This window comes from Corythoichthys intestinalis, chromosome 7 (assembly GCF_030265065.1).
Source record: "Corythoichthys intestinalis isolate RoL2023-P3 chromosome 7, ASM3026506v1, whole genome shotgun sequence".
Lineage (NCBI taxonomy): Eukaryota > Metazoa > Chordata > Actinopteri > Syngnathiformes > Syngnathidae > Corythoichthys > Corythoichthys intestinalis.
In genome coordinates this window covers 60,303,258-60,324,909 of record NC_080401.1, presented here as the reverse complement: position 1 = coordinate 60,324,909, position 21,652 = coordinate 60,303,258, and the positions used below count along the sequence as shown (strand labels likewise).

The following is a 21,652-nucleotide window of genomic DNA, read 5'->3' as shown; positions in this document are numbered from 1 at the left end:
ATGTTTGGATTCATGTCGCGCTTGAGGGTCTACGAAGTCGTTGGTACATTAATTAAAGCTACAGGTATTGTTTTTCAAAGTGTCTGTCACCGTTCCGCTAACGTTTCGACTCAAAAAACGACTATCACATGCTTTTATTTTTTATGTCTTGCCGGAATTGGAAGGCCTTCTCTGATAAATTTTGTCATTGTATACTTCATATTATTGATGGTGGATTTGCATGTTATGCAAATGCTACGATCAATACAATTCATTTTCTTCATTCTTATAAGTATTATTACGAGTATTATTTTATATCCATACAATTACATATTGTACATACGTAGACCCATATAAGTAAATACCATTGACGCCAATCCATTGACAGGAAGTGATCTGATCTTAACAGGAAGTGACCCCTAAATCTCATCAAATTAAGAGGAAGCTGTCCGGTATCAACAGGAAGTGGCCGTGAAATGCAAGAAAATCAACAATGAATAAAAATAAAAGAAAATACACCCCAAAAACTAAATAATAATGTCGTTTTATTTTGGAAGAGTTTTTGAAAAAAAAATATTTAAATAAACAGGTCAAGCAATAACAAGAAACGGAAAGACAACAGCAATTGACAAAATAAAACAATGGAACTATACATTGGAAAGCTTGATCAAATATTGCATGAATCCAGTAACATCAAACTTCAAAATAATCAAATTGATGACAAATATATGTGTTTACAGTAATAATGACTACATAAATAACAACAAATATGACTTATTATACCGCCATTGACATTTTTTGTTTTTAAAGTAATACTTTTTATGAAAGAAGTGAAAAAAAATCATGAAGTGACCCGGATATGACATAAAAGTAAGAGAATGTGACACATAAATGCCTGAAAAAATTTACAGAAAGGGACCCAAAATTGACAGGAAGTGACCTGGAATTGCCCCAAAATAAACAGGAAGTGTCCCAAAATTGACAGGAAGTAACCTGGAATTACTCCCAAATAAACAGGAAGTGTCCCAAAATTGACAGGAAGTGACCTTGAATTGCCCCTAAATCAACAGGAAATGGCCCAAATTTGATAGGAAGTGACCTAGAATTGCATGGAAAACAAAAGGAAGTTGCCCAAAATTGATAGGAAGTAACCCCAAAATCAACAGGCAGAGACCCATAATTGACAGGAAGTAACCTAGATTTGCATCGAAAACAACAGGAAGTTACCAAAAAATTGATAGAAAGTTACCTGGATTTGCCCCGAAATCAACAGGAAGTGACCCAAAATTGACAAGTTGTAACCTGGAATTGCCCCAAATTTGATAGGAATTGACCTACTATTGAGAAAAAATCAACAGGATGGGTGGCGTGGCTCAGTGGTAGAGTAGTTGTCCCCCAACCCAGGGTTGTGGGTTCAATTCTCCACCCTGATGACCTTGCCTAAGTGTCCTTGAGCAAGATACTGAACCCCAAGTTGCTCCTGGTGCTGCGTCGCCAGTAGGTAGATGGCGAGATAGTGTAAAGCGCTTTGAGCGCCTTGAAAGGTGGAAAAGCGCTATATAAGTATAACACCATTTACCCAAAAATTGACAGGAAGTAACCTGGAATTGCCCCAAATCAACAGGAAGGGACCCAAAATTGACAGGAAGTAAGCTGGAATTACCTCAAAATCAACAGGGAGTCGCCCAAACAAACAGTAAGTGACCCCAAATTGACAGGAAGTAACCTGGAATTGCCCCAAAATCAACTGGAAGTGACCCAATATTGACAGGAAGTAGCCTAAAATTGACCCAAAATCAACAGGAAGTGAACCTAAAATTGACAAGAAGTAACCTGAAATTGACCCAAAATCAACAGGAAGTGAACCTAAAATTGACAAGAAGTAACCTGGAATTGCCCCAAATTTACAGGAAGTTACCCAAAATTTACAGGAAGTGACCTAGAATTGCTTTAAAAACAAGAGGAGGTTACCCAAAATTGATAGGAAATGATCTGGTATTGCCCCAAAATTGACAGGAAGTGACCTGGAATTGCCTCAAAAGCAATAGGGAGGTGCCTAAATTGACAGGTAGAAAGATAAGACTTTATTACTCCCTCATAGGGAAAATTCAGTAATTCAGGAAATTTTGGAATTGCCCCAAAATCAACAGGAATTGACCCAAAATTGACAGGAAGTGACCTACAATTGCGACAAAATCAACAGGAACTGACCCAAAAATGAGACTGACCTGGAGTTGCCCCAAAATCAACAGGAAGTGGCCCGAGATTTGACAAGACGTGACCTAGAATTGCCCCAACATCAACAGGAAGTGACCCAAGATTGACAAGTGACCTGGATTTTCCCAAAAATCAATAGGATGTGCCCTAAAATAAACAGGAGGTGGGCTAAAATTGACAGGAAGCAACCTGGAATACTCAATATGATAAAAAATGCATGACGTGTCATTGCCCCTCCCAAGACGGCGTCTATGGGAGCCATCTTGGTAGGGGCGACATCCCCACCAAAGTCAATGCACTGACATTCAAATGAAGTCAGAACTAGCATCTTTTCTCAACCGATTATATTCACAAGGTCATAGAATCGACAAGATGGGTAGCTGGCAGCCATCTTGGGTAGGGCGACCGACCGGCGCTCGGAAACTCCATCTGGAAAAGTACACAATGCACAGAATCAGTACGTTATTTCTCAGTACTCGTCGATACCGACGACGTCGTTCTAGTGCGCTATCGGTGCAACACTAATGCTAATGCTAACACGTGACCGAACATTCTCGCGTTGCTATGTGCTAAGCTAACATACGGAATGGCATGGCTTGCTAAAATGCTAGTCTGTTGAAAGAGGCTGTTCTTACCTGTTTGTTAACCAATGAAAGGCTGAAAGCAATGAACGAATAGTTTAAAAGACTAACAACGGTGTCTCGTGGCTTTTAAAGGGGGACAACTTTGAACTCTACGTACCGCTGGCTCACTGACTTTTTTTCCCCCGGCAGAACTTTCTCCGCTCGCACTCGGCAGACTTTTGGCTTCGGGTGACACCAGGCCTTTGTTCTTCACCAGAGTGGACAAAACTGAAGCGAACACAGAGAAGATGGACTGAAATGGACAATGGACCAATCTGACCTACCTGATCCATCTACGTGGTCAGAGGCGTAGCAAGGGTCCCTGGGGGCCCCAGGCAATAAGCAACATGGGGCCCTTCGAACGTGTGTAAGGGGGACAGTTGGACTCGGAGCAATGTTTATTTAATAAAAGTATAATAACACCTCGGCCTCATAGAGCGCTTTTTAGGACACTCAAAGTGCCCGGCTTCTACTACATTAGGATGTAGAACTACAGTAATATAGTACACTCACCGCTGTCGTGCTTCCTTTTCTCCTCTTCTGCTTTTTTTTCCTCTGTTCTGTCACTTCCAGAAGGATAACTTCTCTTCATTTTGGATATACGCCAATTAAAAAAAAGCCAAATTGCCGCTCACTCTGAGTCGAGTGGGGGGGGGGGGTAGAGCGAGTGATGGGGCACCTTCAGTAAACTCAGACATTGGGCTTTCACTTGCACTGTCACACTTGTCGCTGCGACAGTGCAGTAAAGCTGCGTGTGCAAAATTTGCTGGCCCTCTGGGGGCCCCTGCTGGCTGGGGGCCCTAGGCAATTGCCTGGTTCGCCTAATGGGACGCGACGCCTCTGCACGTGGTGGAAACGAAGAGCGCGATACGCCAATCTATAGATTGGACCTAAACTATAGTTGTGGATATGCATCATAATTTATTGTGTGTCGCTTTGCATATACTGTACTTATAAAGAAGTACGTGTACTTGTACTCCAAATATGTGTGCTTGCGTATCCTTGTACTAAAAGTACGTGAGGTTGTGTACGTAAGTCCACGCAAGTTACTTGCTGTACAACTACACAGGTACGTGTACATGCGTGTACTATTGCCACAGGTACAACAAGTACGTGTACTTGGATGTACAACAAATAGGTATACTTGCATGTACTTGTACAAGAAATACATGTACTTATGTGTACTCACTTTCTGTGAGTACTTGTAGTCCAAGTAGTTGTACTTTCCTGTACTTGTATAAAACGTACTTGTACTTTTATTCACTTGTATCAAATGTGTATGAACTTTCATGTATCATACTACAAGTGCGCTTACTTGCTTGTACTTGTACTAAAAGTACACATACTTGCGCGTAGGCTGCGTGTACAACAAGTACATCAACTCGCGTGGACTTGTACTTTAACTACGTGTACTTTCATGTACTGTACTTGAATTAAAAAAAATATGAGAACATTTGTGTGCTTGTACTACAAGTATGTGTATTTGTGTGTAATTTTACTAAAGGTACGAGCAGGCCCGGCCCAGCCTATACGCAGACTATGCAGCTGCTTAGGGCCCCTGAGCACTAGGGGGCCCCCAATTTTGCAATTGTTTAATTTATATTCTATTTTGTTTAGTACAGTTTGCTTTATTTGACTTTTGTGAGTTTTGATACTTGATTACAAGCTTAAAAAAAAAAGTCCTTAACTTCTTTATTTCCTCTTTTAGAAAAAAGTTTGACACTATCTAATGTAAGTTCTGACAATAATTTGGGGTGAGAAGTTTGAAGTATGCAGTGCAACAAAATCTTTGATTAATATACAAAATATGGACGTATGGGTTGGATTGCATGTATGGGTTTCACGGTACACTGTGATGAAATGGTGGGCCAAAAATATGGGCCCCTTTGCATTATTTTGCTTAGGGCCCCCAAATGGCCTGGGCCGGCCCTGGTACGATTACTTGCGAGTACTCGTACAACAAATACATGCACAACAAATATGTATACTTGCATGTACTGGTACAAGAAATATGTGTACTTGTGTAAGATAAACTTGTTTTTATATGCCAAATATATTATGCCAGTTTGCTCTCCCACAGCTTTTATACGCGCACTCCCAAGCTATTATGAAGAATACAGTTTTAGCCCATAATCATGTGCTTACATTTTTATTACCAGCAATTGCTCACATTCTGCTGATAAATAGATACACACACATGTTGATTCATCACACAATGTCTCAGTACTTTTCCACCAAGCTACGGTACTTTGAGTGCAAATGTGTGTTCAAAACAAAGATATCTTGCCTGCTCAAGAGTGTGACTGTTAATTCAATCAAGAGTGTGATTGTTCAATCAATGACTAGAATACTGCCACATTGGACAGGAGTGTTGTAACTGTATTCTCCTCAGCAACAAGCCCTTAATAAAAGTTAGCAGCGCGGGAGAGCTCAGAGAGAGACTTCGATGAGACAGCATTAGTCGCGGAACTCTGTCTCCAGGCTCTCCCAACCTGCAGGTTGAAAAACATCAACTCTGACTCTGTCTCACTTTATGCCCTGCCTTTTGTCAGCTTGCCTTGGGTAGATAACTAAGTTAAAGAACGAGTTTTAGACCCAACAACTTGCAAGTACTCACTTTCTGTGTGTACTTGTAGTACAAGTACTTGTACTTTCGTGTACTTGTATAAAGAGCACTTGTACTTTTCACTTGAATAAAACATGCGTGTATTATATTACAAGCAGTGTTGTTAATCTTACTTTAAAAAAGTCATTAATTACAGTTACAAATTACTTCTCCTAAAAAGTAATTGAGTTAGAAAAATGGTACCGTTTCTCATAGGCACCGTCTAACTGTTTGCATTACTCGAACACACGTAATATAATCAATCAGGGAATAGTATCATTTCTCATATTCACTGTAGGACTGCACTACTCTAACACACCTAATGTAAAATAAATAGCACACCATAGTTTAAAGAAACCGAATAGATACACAACGCCATCTTATCACAGAAGCCCAAAATGTGTGCGCCACGTGCAAGATTGACGCACCAACTCTGGCAATCAGTCCTCAAGGACAAAGACCAGCGCCCTTTGTCCTGAAACAAGTAGTGCCAGCCCGGATAACAAAGTTGATAGCAGGCGCTTGTGACGTCAAGACCAGCGTCGGTCGCTGTGGCAACCACATCCCATCCACGCACGAACCTAAACAGCCCGAAACCGGCCAGAGAGGGATGATCCCAAAGCAACACCCGGACACACCTTCGGCCGCCCCACGGACTTGAAAGTACATGTACTCCCGTGTACGTGCACAACTAGTAGTTAACTTGTGTGAACTTGTACTTCCATGTACTGAACTTGTATAAAAAGTATGAGAACATTTGTGTGCTTGTACTAAGGTACTTAGTACAAGTGTAGTTTCACTACAGGTACGAGTACTTCCGAGTACTCGTACAACAGGTACGTGTACTTGGATGTACTTGTACAACAAGTACTTCAACTTGCATGGACTTGTACTTCAACTGCAACCAGGTATGTTGTCCTGGTGGCCCCTGAATGTTCCTGAATGTACTATTGGTTTTCACTGGCTTAGACCACCGAGAACTGGCTTGTACCGGTCCAGACAGAACCGGTCTGCTCGGACTTGCTCTAGTACTGTATCAAGTACTCCAGAGACTTGTGTCTTGATCTGGACCTGCGTGGACTGACGGTCTAGTACCTTCTCTGGTGAGGTTCTCCGCCGCGCTCATGGCCTTTCCGCTGAGGTCGCTGACCATGTTGTCCACGGTGGCTTCGTGGCGAAGGAAAACGGGTCGGACCACCCGGTTATAGAGGACCTGGGAACCGTTCCACGCCACGGGAGCCATGCACCACAACAGGAACAAGCACTGTCCACAGGGATCAGACCAGAATAAAGGTGCCGCATGCTGAAGACGGAGAAGGGGAAGTTACCTTAAAAGCGTAGTAGAAGGGAAACCAGTAGAGGAAAATGTCGGAGAAGAACTCCCCGAGACTGAAGACTCCGTAGACCACCCAGTAGGTCAGCCATTTTGTGTCGTCTTCCTTGTTGGTACTCTCGATGGCTTTGACCCTGCAATTCAACAGTTTCAGTCAATGCGTTCACATTCAAATCAAGTCATACCTGATCAACAGGAACTGACTTATTAATGCCCCCAAATCAACAGGAAGTGATAGTTATGCTGGAGGCTAAACCAAAATAACCCAAAACTAACAAGAAGTGACCCATAAATCCCAAAAAATCAGCAGGAAGTGACCTATAAACCCCCCAAAACCAATAGGAAGTAACCCAGATACGCCCCTTAATCAAAAGGAAGTGACCCAGGAATGTCGCATAATGAACAGGAAGTGACCCAGAAATGTCCCAAAATCAACAGGAAGTTACTGAGAAATTTCCAAAATCAACAGGAAGTGATCCATAAGCCCCCCATACTCCACAGGAAGTGACTGATAAACCCCTCCAAAATCAATAGGAAGTGACCCAGAAATGCCCCATACTAATACTAATGTCTAATACTAATGTCCCAAAAACCACCGCAAAATCAAAAGGAAGTGACCCATAAACCGTTCCATACTCAACAGGAAGTGACCCATACACCCCCCATATTCAACAGGAAGTGACCCATAAATCTCCCATACCCCACAGGAACTGACCAATAAACACCCCCAAAATCAACAGGAAGTGACCCATAAAAGTCCCATAAAATCCCCCAAAACCAATAGGAAGTGACCCATAAACCCCACCAAAATCAACAGGAAGTGACCCAGATACGCCCCATAATCAACAGGAAGTGACCCAAAACTGCCCCAAACTCAACAGGAAGTTACCCATACACCCCACATACTCAATAGGAAGTGACCCAGAAATGTCCCTAAATCAATAGGAAGTGACCCAGAAATGTCCATACTCCACATGATGCGTAATGAACAGGAAGTGACCCAGAAATGTCACATAATGAACAGGAAGTCACCCAGATATGTCCCAAAATCAACAGGAAGTTACTGAGAAGTTTCCAAAATCAACAGGAAGTGATCCATAAGCACCCCATACTCCACAGGAAGTGACTGATAAACCCCTCCAAAATCAATAGGAAGTGACCCAGAAATGCCCCATACTAATACTAATGTCCCAAAAACCACCGCAAAATCAAAAGGAAGTGACCCATAAACCGTCCCATACTCAACAGGAAGTGACCCATACACCCCCATATTCAACAGGAAGTGACCCATAAATGTCCCATACCCCACAGGAACTGACCAATAAACACCCCCAAAATCAACAGGAAGTGACCCAAAACTGCCCCAAACTCAACAGGAAGTTACCCATACACCCCACATACTCAATAGGAAGTGACCCAGAAATGTCCATACTCAACTGCAAAACGGCCCCAAACTCAACAGGAAGTTACCCGTACACCCCACATACTCAATAGGAAGTGACCCATAACCCCCCCCCCAAAACTAACAGGAAGTGACCCATAAATGTTCCATACTAATACTAATGTCCCCAAAACCCATGCAAAATCAACAGGAAGAGACCCATACAACCCCCATACTCAACAGGAAGTGACCATAACCCGTCCCATAATCAACAGGAAGCGACCTATAAACTCCACCAAAATCAACAAGAAGTGACCCAAAACAGCTCCAAACTCAACAGGAAGCGACCCACACACCCCCTGTACCCAACAGGAAGTAGTGACCCATGTATGTCCCATACTCAACAGGAACTGACCAATAAACACCTCCAAAATCATCAGGAAGTGACCAATAAACCCTAACAAAATCAACAGGAAGTGACCCATAAATGTCCCATACTCAACAGGAAATGACCAATAAACACCTCCAAAATGAACAGGAAGTGACGCACAACTCCCTCAAACTCAAATGGAAGTTACCCATAAACCTTCCCATACTCAACAGGAAGTTACCATAAATGTCCCATACTCAACAGGAACTGACCAATTAACACCCCAAAAATGAACCGGAAGTGACCCATACAACCCCCATACTCAACAGGAAGTGACCACAACCCGTCCCATAATCAACAGGAAGTGACCCATAAATGTCCCATACTCAACAGGAACTGACCAATAAACACCCCCAAAATCATCAGGAAGTGACCCATAAACCCTAACAAAATCAACAGGAAGTGACCCATAAACCGTCCCATACTCAACAGGAAGTGACCCATAATTGTCTCATACTCAACAGGAAATGACCAATAAACACCTCCAAAATGAACAGGAAGTAACCCAGAACCCCCTCAAACTCAACAGGAAGTTACCCATAAACCTTCCCATACTCAACAGGAAATGACCAATTAACACCCCGAAAAATAAAGTGACCCATAAACCCTACCCTAACCACCAGGAAGTGACCAAGTTATGCCCCATAATCAACAGGAAGTGACCTAGATACGCCCCAAACTCAACACGAAATGACCCATAAATGTCCCATACTCAACAGGAACTGACTATTAAACACCTCCAAAATGGACAGGAAGTGACCAAGAACTGCCCCATAATCAATAGGAAGTTACCCATAAACCATCCCATACTCAACAGGAACTGACCAATAAACACCACAAAAATGAATAGGAAGTGACCCATAAGCCCTACCAAAATCAACAGGAGGTGACCCAGATACGCCTCTTAATCAACAGGAAGTGACCCTGATATGCCCTAAACTCAACAGGAAGTGACCAATAAACACCCCCAAAATAAACAGGAAGTGACCCAGATACGCCTCTTAATCAACAGGAAGTGACCCTGATATGCCCTAAACTCAACAGGAAGTGACCAATAAACACCCCCAAAATAAACAAGAAGTGACCCAGAACTGCCCCATAATAAACAGGAAGTGACCCAGAACTGCCTCAAACTCAACAGGAAGTGACCCATACAACCCCCCCAAATCAATAGGAAGTGACCCATAAATGTTCTATACTACTACAAATACAGTACTAATGTCCCATAACCCCAACCCAATCAACAGGAAGTGACCCATAAGCCCCCCTCCAAAATAAAAAGCACCCCAAAATGAAATGGAAGAGCCATCAATGGTAGTCAGTGGGGTGAAATAAGCTAGTTATGACTTCAAGTAATGTCCACGCACTGACTTTGATAGGAACGTTGCCTCATGGCAGCCATGTTGGTAGGGGCAATGAAAGCTTTTGCCATTAATTTCAAAGAGTTCATCACTAGTAGACGTCCAATCTATTTGAAGCTGGAGCGGGGTGGCGGGATGGTTCGGTTGGCCCGAATGTTTGTTCGCTGCCGTCCTACCGGTTCAAATGGATTGGACATCTACTAGTAATAAACTCATTTCAATTTCACAGGAAAAGCATGATAACAGCTCTCATCGCTTCAGGGTGGTGGCCATGTTGGTAAGGGCGATGGTCCACTCAAAGTCAATGCATTCATATTCAAATTAAGTTATAACATGCCTACTCCGTGTGAAGTGGGAGGCCTGTCAGCAAATGAACGAACCATCCCATTTCAAATGGATTGGATGTCTACAAGGGATAAACTCATTTGGACGTCTATCATCTTTTCTGGCGTCCGTAGATAACAGCCATCTTGGGTGGGGCAAACCGCGGTTGGGAAACTTCTCTCGATGGAGAAGAACTCACGAGTAATACGCCGGGTAGACGAAACCGATGAGGTTGCAGAGCAGGGAGGCGCCGTAACCGTAGACCAGGTAGAATCCAGTCACAGAGACGGCACCTGAAGTCAACAACCAAACAATTAACCACTGACGGCGAAACCCAACGACGTGAAAATGCAAAGCTAAATTAGCTTAGCATTTTCACCAATTTTCCAGCTAACGGAGATTAGCATGGCCACAGATTACAAACATCTGTAATTTAGCAGCTACATCTTCTGAGCTTCACCTTATTAGCACCACTAGCTTAGCATAGGACGAAAGCTAGAATATTTTAGCATTTTCACCAATTTTCCAGCTAACGCGGATTAACATGGCAACCATTTATTTACCCCCAAAATAAACAGGAAGTAACCCAGATATGCTCCAAAATCAACAAGAAGTGGTCTGAAATTAGACATCTATTGCTTTCAATGGCAGTGAAAGAGTTTTAAAATGAGCCATACGAAGAATAAGACATTTTTAAAAAGCTAAATTAGCATAGCATTTTAACAATTTTTCCAGCTAACGCAGACTAGTATAGCCGCAGTTTACGAACCTCCGCAATTTAGCAGCTAAGTCATCTGAGCTTCATCTTATTAGCACTATTAGCTTAGCTAGGGAAAAAAGCTAAATTAGCTTAGCATTTTCACTAATTTTCCAGCTAACACATACTAGCCACAGTTTATGAACCTCCTCAATTTAGCAGCAAAGTCATCTGAGCGTCACCTTTTAGCACTATTAGCTTAGCATAGGACAAAATAGAAATTAGCACATGTACCAATTTTCCAGCTAACGCAGTTTGCGAACGTCCACAAATTAGCAACTAAGTCATCTGAGCTTCACCTTATTAGCACCACTAGCAGAGCATAGGGTGAAAGCTAGAATATTTTGGCATTTTCACCAATTTTCCAGCTAATGCAGACTAGCACGACCACAGTTTATGAACCTCCGCAATTTAGCAGCTAAGTCATCTGAGCTTCACCTTATTAGCACCACTAGCTTAGCATAGGACAAAAGCTAGAATATTTTAGCATTTTCACCCATTTTCCAGCTAATGCTGACTGGTATGGCCACAATTTACGAACCTCCGGAATTTAGCAGCTAAGTCATCTGCGCTTCGCCTTATTAGCATCACTAGCTTAGCATAGGATGAAAGCTAAATTAACTTAGCGTTTTCACCAATTTTCCAGCTAACGCAGACTAGCACGAGCACAGTTTACGAACCTCCGCAATTTAGTAGCTAAGTCATCTGAGCGTTACCTTTTAGCACTATTAGCTTAGCATTGGACAAAAGCTAAATTAGTTTGGCATTTTCACCAATTTTCCAGCTAACACGGACTAGCATGCCCACCATTTATTATCCTACGCAATTTAGCAGCTAAGTCATCCGAGCGTCATCATATTAGCAACATTAGCTTAGCGTGAGACGAGAGGCGCCACATGGTGAGTGTTCAGAAGATTAACGCAATCCTCTTGCACCATACACGCATGCAAACTCCGGGGTACCGAGGGCGAGGATCTTCTTCTTGATCCCGGTATTCTCCTCCACCTTGCCCAGGAAGTCGGTGACCAGGTTCTTTTCGTTGAGGAACTTCTCGGCCCGTTCTTTGGCCGCCGACAGGAAGCTGAGCAGGCCCATGTCCTCGGAGGAACACCCGCCACCGACTATGAAGAGGAGATTAAATCCTCGCTGCGCACCTGCCACACTCGGACAGGGCGGGAGGAGTCTGATGGGATCAAAGCAGGTCACTCATTGGACCAAATGTAACGCTGCTAAGAATAGTGTTGCACTTCTAACTGGTACTAGTATCGATATAGCATTGGAATGACCAGAAGCAATCATATGAAAAAAATCGGTTGAGAAATAAGATCAGTTGAATGTCAACGCATTCATTTGACAACAATAAACAGGAAATGACCCAGAATTGCCCCGAATCAACAGGAAGTGACTCACAAATGCCCCAAAATCTACAAGATGCGACCTGGAATCAACAGGAAGTCACCCAGAATTGCCAAAAAATCAACAGGAAGTGACCTGAAATCAACAGGAAGCGACACGGAATTGCTGCAAAGCAAAAGGAAGTGACCTCCAACCGACAGGAAGTGACCCAAATATGCCCCAGAACAAAAGGAAGTGGCCTGAAATCAACAGGAAGTGACTTAGCGAGGCCCCAAAATCTACAGGCTGTAACTGTAATGAACAGGAAATCACCCAGAATTGCCCAAAAGTCAAAAGGAAGTGGCCCGAAATCAATAGGAAGTGACCCAAAATTCCCCCCAAAACAATAGGAAGTGGCCTGAAATTAACAGGAAGTCACTAAGAATTGACCAAAATCAACGGGAAGTGACCTGGAATTAACAGGAAGTCACTTAGAATTGACCAAAAATCAACAGGAAGTGACCTTAAATCAACAGGAAGTGACCCAGAATTGCCCCAAAAACAAAAGGAAGTGGCCTGCAGCCAGCAGGAAGTGACCAAGAATAGCCCCAAAATAAAAGGAAGTGACTCACAAATGTACCAAAGTCTACAAGATGCGACCTGGAATAAACTGGAAGTGACCCAGAATTGCCCAAAAATCAAAAGGAAGTGACCTGAAATCAACAGCTTGTGATTCAGAAATGCCCCAAAATCTATAGGATATGATCTACAATCAACAGGAAGTGTGTATCATTTCCTGTTGCCCAAAAATCAACAGGAATTGACCCAGAATTGCCCCAAAACATCAGGAAGTGACCTGAAATCAACAGGAAGTGACTCAGAAATACCCCAAAATCTACAGGATGTAATCTAGAATCAACAAGAAGTGTTGAAGTGAAGTGACCTGAAATCAGCAGGAGGTGACTCAGATATGCTCCAAAATCTACAGGATGCGATGTAGAATCAACAAGAAGTGTGTATCTTTTCCTGTTGCCCAAAATTAAACAGGAAGTGGCCCAGAATTTCCCCAAAACATCAGGAAGTGACTTGAAATCAACAGGAAGTGACTCAGAAATGCCCCAAAATCTACAGGATGTGACCCAGAATTGGACCAAAATCAACAGGGAGTCACTCAGAATTGGCCAAAAATAAACAGGAAGTGACCCAGAATGGTCTCCCAAAAACAGGAAGTGACGTAAAATCAAACAACAGGAAATCAACAGGAAATGACTCGAATATGCCCCAAAATCTACAGGACGTGAGCGGGAATCAACAGGAAGTTGCCTAGAATTGCCCAAAAATCATCAGGAAGTGACCCAGAATTGCACCATAAACAACAGGAAGTGCCTTGAAATCAGTAGGAAGTGACTCAGATGTGCCCCGAATCTACAGGACGTGACTGGGAATTAGCAGGATGTCACCTAGAATTGCCCAAAAATCTACAGGAAGTGACCCAGAATTGCCCCAAAACCAGCAGGAAGGGACCTGAAATCAACAGGAAGCGAGTGACCCAGAAATGCCCCATAATCTGAAGGATATGATCTAGAATCAACAGGAAGTCTGTATCACTTCCTGTTGCCCAAAAAAAATCAACAGGAAGTGACCCAGAATTGCCCCCAAAACAACAGGAAGTGACCATAAATCAACAGGAAGTCACTCAGAATTGCCCAAAAAAACAGGAAGTGATCCAGAATGCCACCCAAACAACAGGAAGTGATGTAAAATCAATAGGAAGTGACTCAGATATGCCCAAAAATCAACAGGAAGTGACCCAGAATTGCTCATGAACAACAGGAAGTTGCTCAGAAACCCCCCCCAAAAAATCTACAGGATGTAATCTAGAATCAACAGGAAGTGTGGGTCACTTCTTGTTGCCTGATATTTAACAGGAAGTAACCCAGAATTTCCCCCCAAACAACAGGGAGTGACCTGAAAGCAATAGGAATTGCCTCTAAATTAACAGGAAGTGAACAAAAAAAAAACAACAGAAAGTTACCCAGAATGACCCCAAAATCAACAGGAAGTGACCTGAAATCAACAGTAAGACTGGGTCACTTCCGGTTGCCCAAAGATAAACAGAAAAAGACCCAGAATTGGCCAAAAATAACATAAAGTGACCAAAAAAACAACAAAGTTAGCCAGAATCACCCTAAAATCAACAGGAGGTGACCCAGAAATCCTACCAAAGTAAGATGTCATTTTTTTCACCTGTAAAGAATTAATTAATAATGATTTTATTGTGGTAAGTGGTTGTTTTGAGTTGAGGGCAAGTTCACTTTTTGAAGGAAGCTGCATATTTCTCTGAAAACTCCTCGTTGTCAGGGTTAGGGTGAGCAGGTATGCGGCACAGGTTGCTACACGCACACACGCCGAGCCGGCTCCGCCTCCCTCTGTACCTCCACTTCGCCGCCGCACGCCGTCCAGCTGACATGCGAGGATACCGCGGCGTCAAGTACTTCCTGTTTATCTTCTGCTATGTCTTCTGGGTCAGTGCAGCAAGCGTCCTTGTCTCGTCTTCCTGTAGATTTTCGCTCACTTCCTGTGCGCTTTGTGGTCACTTTCTATTTGTTTTGAGGCACTTATGGTTGACTTCCTGTTCATTGGTCATTTTCCTGTTTATTTGGGCCATTTCCTGTTGAAATTGGGCCATTTCCAGGGTCACTTCCTTTAAATTTGGGTTCATTTTCTTTTCATTTGATGGAATTTCTGGGTTACTTCCTGTTCATTGGTCACTTCCAGTTGATTTTAGGTCGCTTCCTCTTGACACGGGTCACTTCCTGCTTATTTTCGGGGCATTTCTAGGTCACTTCCTGTCCATTATGGGCCACTTCCTGTTGAAATTGGGCCATTTCGAGGGTCACTTCCTGTAAATTTGGGTTCATTTTCTTTTAATTCTATGGGATTTCTGGGTTACTTCCTGTTCATTGGTCACTTTCTGTTGATTCTGGGTCGCTTCCTGTAGACATGGGTCACTTCCTGTTGATTTTGGGGCATTTCTAGGTCACTTTCTATCCATTATGGGCCACTTCCTGTTGAAACTGGGCCATTTCGAGGGTCACTTCCTTTAAATTTGGGTTCATTTTCTTTTAATTTGATGGGATTTCTGGGTTACTTCATGTTCATTGGTCACTTCCTGTTTATTTTGGGTCGCTTCCTGTTGATATGGGTCACTTCCTGTTGATTTTGGTGCATTTCTAGGTCACTTCCTATCCATTATGGGCCACTTCCTGTAGAAATTGGGCCATTTCGAGCGGCACTTCCTTTAAATTTGGGTTCATTTTCTTATAGTTTTATGGGATTTCTGGGTTACTTCCTGTTGACATGGGTCACTTCCTGTTGATTTTGGGGCATTTCTAGGTCACTTTCTGTCCATTATGGGCCACTTCCTGTTGATTTGGGCCATTTTTGGGTTCCCTTCCTGTAAATTTGAGTTCATTTTCTTTTAATTTGATGGGATTTATGGGTTACTTCCTGTTCATTGGTCACTTCCTGTTGATCCTGGGTCGCTTCCTGTTGAAATTGGGCCATATCGAGGGTCACTTCCTTTAAATTTGGGTTCATTTTCTTTTAATTTGATGGGATTTCTGGGTTACTTCCTGTTCATTGGTCACTTCCTGTTGATTTTGGGGCATTCCTAGGTCACTTCCTATCCATTATGGGCCACTTCCTGTTGAAATTGGGCCATTTCGAGGGTCACTTCCTTTAAATTTGGGTTCATTTTAATTTGATGGGATTTCTGGGTCTCTTCCTGTTTATTTTGGGTCGCTTCCTGTAGACATGGGTCACTTCCTGTTGATTTTGGGGCATTTCTAGGTCACTTTCTATCCATTATGGGCCACTTCCTGTTGAAATTGGGCCATTTCGAGGGTCACTTCCTTTAAATTTGGGTTCATTTTCTTTTAATTTGATGGGATTTCTGGGTTACTTCATGTTCATTGGTCACTTCCTGTTTATTTTGGGTCGCTTCCTGTTGATATGGGTCACTTCCTGTTGATTTTGGTGCATTTCTAGGTCACTTCCTATCCATTATGGGCCACTTCCTGTAGAAATTGGGCCATTTCGAGCGGCACTTCCTTTAAATTTGGGTTCATTTTCTTATAGTTTTATGGGATTTCTGGGTTACTTCCTGTTGACATGGGTCACTTCCTGTTGATTTTGGGGCATTTCTAGGTCACTTTCTGTCCATTATGGGCCACTTCCTGTTGATTTGGGCCATTTTCGGGTTCCCTTCCTGTAAATTTGAGTTCATTTTCTTTTAATTTGATGGGGTTTCTGGGTTACTTCCTGTTCATTGGTCACTTCCTGTTGATCCTGGGTCGCTTCCTGTTGACATGGGTCACTTCCTGTTGAAATTGGGCCATATCGAGGGTCACTTCCTTTAAATTTGGGTTCATTTTCTTTTAATTTGATGGGATTTCTGGGTTACTTCCTGTTCATTGGTCACTTCCTGTTGATTTTGGGGCATTCCTAGGTCACTTCCTATCCATTATGGGCCACTTCCTGTTGAAATTGGGCCATTTCGAGGGTCACTTCCTTTAAATTTGGGTTCATTTTAATTTGATGGGATTTCTGGGTCTCTTCCTGTTTATTTTGGGTCGCTTCCTGTTGACATGGGTCACTTCCTGTTGATTTTGGCGCATTTCTAGGTCACTTCCTATCCATTATGGGCCACTTCCTGTTAAAATTGGGCCTTTAAATTTGGGTTCATTTTCTTTTAGTTTGATGGGATTTCTGGTTACTTCCTGTTCATTGGTCACTTCCTGTTGATTTTGGGGCATTTCTAGGTCACTTGCTTTAAATTTGGATTCATTTTCTTTTAATTTGATGGGATTTCTGGGTTTCTTCCTGTTGACATGGGTCACTTCCTGTTGATTTTGGGGCATTTCTAGGTCACTTCCTATCAATGTTGGGCCACTTCCTGTTGAAATCGGGCCATCGAGGGTCACTTCCTTTAAATTTGGGTTTATTTTCTTTGAATTTTATGGGATTTCTGGGTTACTTCCTGTTGATTGGTCACTTCCTGTTGATTCTGGGCCGCTTCCTATTTACATGGGTCACTTCCTGTTGATTGGTCACTTCCTGTTGATTTTGGGGCATTGCCAGGGTCACTTCCTGTCGATTTTGGGGTAATTCAGGGTCAGTTCCTGTAAGTTTTGGATCATTTCCTGTTGATTTTAGGACATTTCCATGTCACATCCTGTTTTGGGGTCACTTGCAGATGGTTTTTGAGCACTTACACAGTGGCTTCCTGTACATTGGTCACTTTCTGTTGATAAAAAAGAACTTGCATCTTCTAGTTATCGTCTCCAAATCATGTTTTGCTGTCATTCAGGTGCTGAGCGCCATCTTGATTGCGGTAGGAATCTACGCCAAGGTCGCCAAGGAGAAAGGTCAGACCTCCTCAGCACTTAAGTGTCAATCATGCACCAAGACAGGAAGTGACTTATTTGTATTTCCTGCATCTGATCACTAGCTAAATTAGCTCCATTTACAGGATGCTAGTTAGCGCTGCTTTCCAAGAAGTCGGCTATAAAACCGTTAGCTTCCAGGGAAGTGATCAGAAAGTAAAGCTAATTCTACAGAAAGTGATTGGAACGTGACAGGAAGTGAGTGCTACCTTCCGGGACATGAACGTGCGCGTGTGCTCATGTAGATGTGGTGGACACGCTAACGTTGGACCCGGCGCTGCTCCTCATGGTGGTCGGCTGCCTGACTTTCTTCATCACATTCCTGGGATGTTTCGGCGCCCTACGCAACACCCCCTGCCTGCTCAAGACGGTAGTACATCACAGATCGGCGACCGTGCAGCGACTCGATGATGTCATCGCGTTTCTTTGGTCGCCGTTTGTAGTTTGCGTCCATCCTGGCGGTCTTGCTCCTGCTGCAGCTGACGGCGGGGATTTTGGGATACGTGTTCTCCGATGTGGTAAGACGCTATATTACGTCGTAACCGGTCACTTCCTGTTGATTTTGGTGAATTTCCGTGTCACTTCCTGTTGATGCTTGCTGACTTCCTGTTCTTTTTGGGAATTTTTTAAAATTATTGGTCACTTCCTGTGTATTTTGGAATATTTCTAGGTCACTTCCTGTTGATTTTTGGTCATTTGCTGGTCATTTCCTGTTGATTTTGGGGAATTTCCGTGTCATTTCCTGTTGATGCTAGCTGACTTCGTGATCTTTTTGGGAATTTTTAAAAAAACTATGGGTCACTTCCTGTGTATTTTGGAATATTTGTAGGTCACTTGCTGGTCACTTCCTGTTGATATTTGGTCACATTGATTTTGGGAAAATTCAGGGTAATTTCCTGTTTATGTTGGCTGACTTCCTGTTAATTTTGGGAAATTTTTCATATTATTGGTCACTTCCTGTGTATTTTGGAATATTTCTAGGTCACTTCCTGTTGATTTTTGGTCATTTGCTGGTCATTTCCTGTTGATTTGGGGGAATTTCCGTGTCATTTCCTGTTGATGCTAGCTGACTTCGTGATCTTTTTGGGAATTTTTTTTAAGAATTATGGGTCACTTCCTGTGTATTTTGGAATATTTGTAGGTCACTTGATTTTGGGTCATTTGCTGGTCACTTCCTGTTGATATTTGGTCACTAATTGATTTTGGGAAAATTCAGGGTAATTTCCTGTTTATGTTGGCTGACTTCCTGTTAATTTTGGGAAATTTTTCATTATGGGTCACTTCCTGTTGATATTAGGTCATTCCCTGTTTAGTTTGGACTATTTTTAGGTCACTTCCTGTTGATTTAGGGTCATTAGTTGGTCAGTTCTTGTTAATTTTGGGTGACTTCTTGTTGGTTTTGGGTCATTTCATTCCGGTTTTGGGTCATTTATGGGTCACTTCCTGTTCATTGGTCACTTCCTGTTGATTTTGGGTCATTTGTTGGTCACTTCTTATTGATATTTGGTTACTTCCTGTTGGTTTCATGTGAATTTTGGGGCACTTCTGGGTCACTTCCTATTGATTGGTCACTTCCTGTTGATTTTGGTGAATTTCCATGTCATTTCCTGTTGATGCTAGCTGACTTTGTGTTTTTTGGGGGAATGTTTTTTTAAATTATGGGTCACTTCCTGTTGATATTTAGTCACTTTTATTGATTGTGGGAACATTGTGGGTCATTTCCTGTTGATGCAAGCTGACTTCCTGTTAATTTGGGGAAATTTTTAATAATGAATCACTTCCTGTTGATATTTGGTCACTTCCTGTTTAGTTTGGACTATTTCGATTGTTATTACGATTTTGGTTCAATTATGGGTCACTTCCTGTTCATTGGTCACTTCCTGTTCATTTTGTGTCATTTGTTGGTCACTTCTTATTGATATTTGGCTACTTCCTGTTGGTTTCATGTGAATTTTGGGGCACTTATGGGGTCACTTCCTGATGATTTTCGGTCATTTGTTGGTCACTTCCTGTTGATTTTGGCTAATTTGTTGGCCAGTTTATGTTAATTTTTGGTTACTTCCTGTCGGTGTTGAGGCACTTATGGGTCACTTGCTGTTCATTGATCACTTCCTGTTGATTTTGGGTCATTTGTTGGTTACATCATGTTAAATGTTGGTTACTTCCTGTATGTTTTGGGGTCCTTAGGGGTCACTTCCTGTTCATTTGTCATTTTCTATTAATTGTGGGTAATTTCTAGGTAACTTCCTGTTTATTTAGTCACTTCCAGTTGATTTGGAGGCATTTCTGTGTCACTTCTTTTTCATTTTGGGTCACTTCCATTGGGCTTTGGGGCATGTACAGGTCACTTTCTGTCCATTTTGAGGACCCAGAATGAATCGGAAATGACCCCAGAATGCTTCAAAATCCACATGATATGACCTAGAATCAACAGGAAGTGACCGAGAAATGCTTCGAAATCAACAGGAAGTGACCTAAATGAACAGGAAGTTACCTAGAAATGACCCAAAATACATAGGATTTGAACTCAAATGAAGTCATTGGCTGCCATTGATCAAACTATTGTTGGCGGTCAAAATGGATTGGACGTCAATGGCGGCCAATGAGTTCAGTTGATTTGCGGTCACGTGATAAATTTTTGTTGTGAAGGTGCTGGAGCGAACGGAGCGCCTGATGATGAAAACGGTGGTTCGCTATCGGGAGGATCGGGACTTGGAGAACGCCATCGACTTCATCCAGAAGAAGGTAATGACTAACGAGCAAATGAGTTGCATTTTCCCAAGATGCTTTGCACGTATAGTTCCAGTGCTGCGGCGTGGACGGCTACAAGGATTGGTCCCGGAACGTCTACTTTGAGTGCTCCGACTCCAATCCCAGTTTGGAAGCCTGCGGCGTTCCCTTCTCTTGCTGCGTGGTATCCGCCAACCAGGTCATTCTCGCTCTCGTTTAAACCACGTTGCACACAATTTGGGTCATTCCCGGGTCACTTCCTGTTGATTTCAGTTCATTTCCCTTTGATTTTAGAGCATTTTTGCGTCACTTCCTGTTGATTTTTGGCTCACTTCTTGCACATTATGAGGAATTCTGGGGCAACTTCCTGTGAATTTTGGGCATTCCCGGGTGACTTCCTGTTGATTTTGGGGCAAATGTAGCTCACTTCCTGTCGATATTAGAGCATTTCTGCATCACTTCCTGTTGATTTTGGGTGACTTCTTGTACATTATGTGGAATTCTGGGGCAACTTCCTGTACTTTTGGGGCAACTGCAGTTCACTTCCTGTTGATTTTAGAGATTTTCTGAGTCACTTCCTGTGATTTTCGGTCACTTCATGTACATTATGTGGAATTCTGGGGCAACTTCCTGTGAATTTTGGGCATTCCAGGGTCACTTCCTGTACATTTTAGTTTATTTGCTGTTGATTTTAGGAAATTTCCAGGTCACTTCCTATACATTGGTCACTTCCTGTTGATTTTGGGGCAAATGTAGCTCACTTCCTGTTGATTTTAGAGCATTTCTGAGTCACTTGCTGTTGATTTTAGGGGCAAATGTAGCTCACTTCCTGTCGATTTTAGAGCATCTCTGCATCACTTCCTGTTGATTTTGGGTCACTTCTTGTATGTTATGTGGAATTCTGGGGCAACTTCCTTTTGATTTTGGGGCAAATGCAGCTCACTTCTTGTTGATTTTAGAGATTTTCTGAGTCACTTCCTGTTGATTTTTGGTCACTTCATGTACATTATGTGGAATTCTGGGGCAACTTCCTGTGAATTTTGGCCATTCCAGGGTCACTTCCTGTACATTTTAGTTTATTTCCTGTTGATTTTAGGACATTTCCAGGTCACTTCCTGTATATTTGTCAC

General features: G+C 42.6%; 2 protein-coding genes across 4 annotated transcripts in view; one reads left to right on the top strand and one right to left on the bottom strand.

Moving 5' to 3' along the window:
- Positions 1-523: 523 nt before the first annotated feature.
- Positions 524-12,172, bottom strand: reep6 (receptor accessory protein 6). 3 transcript variants are annotated; one of them, XM_057841445.1, is made up of 7 exons: positions 11,973-12,172; positions 10,453-10,546; positions 6,753-6,891; positions 6,520-6,688; positions 2,938-3,047; positions 2,832-2,853; positions 524-2,625 (listed from the first exon to the last, which is right to left on the bottom strand). In XM_057841445.1, the coding sequence occupies exons 1-6, from the start codon at positions 12,103-12,105 to the stop codon at positions 2,839-2,841; spliced, it is 660 nt and encodes a 219-aa protein (XP_057697428.1). In that variant the 5' UTR covers positions 12,106-12,172; the 3' UTR covers positions 524-2,625; positions 2,832-2,838. The 3 variants fall into 3 exon arrangements, with proteins under 3 accessions (XP_057697428.1, XP_057697429.1, XP_057697427.1); XM_057841446.1 differs by having other exon boundaries at positions 524-2,628; positions 2,839-2,853; XM_057841444.1 differs by lacking the exon at positions 2,832-2,853.
- A 2,614-nt stretch (positions 12,173-14,786) lies between these two features.
- zgc:113223 (uncharacterized protein LOC541424 homolog) overlaps positions 14,787-21,652 on the top strand; it is a 9,617-nt gene continuing 2,751 nt past the window's right edge. Inside the window, exons 1-6 of the mRNA XM_057841443.1 lie at positions 14,787-14,870; positions 17,717-17,774; positions 18,038-18,162; positions 18,236-18,310; positions 20,442-20,537; positions 20,593-20,721. Coding sequence (XP_057697426.1) covers positions 14,814-14,870; positions 17,717-17,774; positions 18,038-18,162; positions 18,236-18,310; positions 20,442-20,537; positions 20,593-20,721 — 540 coding nt within the window. The 5' untranslated portion in view covers positions 14,787-14,813. The remainder of the gene's footprint in view (positions 14,871-17,716; positions 17,775-18,037; positions 18,163-18,235; positions 18,311-20,441; positions 20,538-20,592; positions 20,722-21,652) is intronic.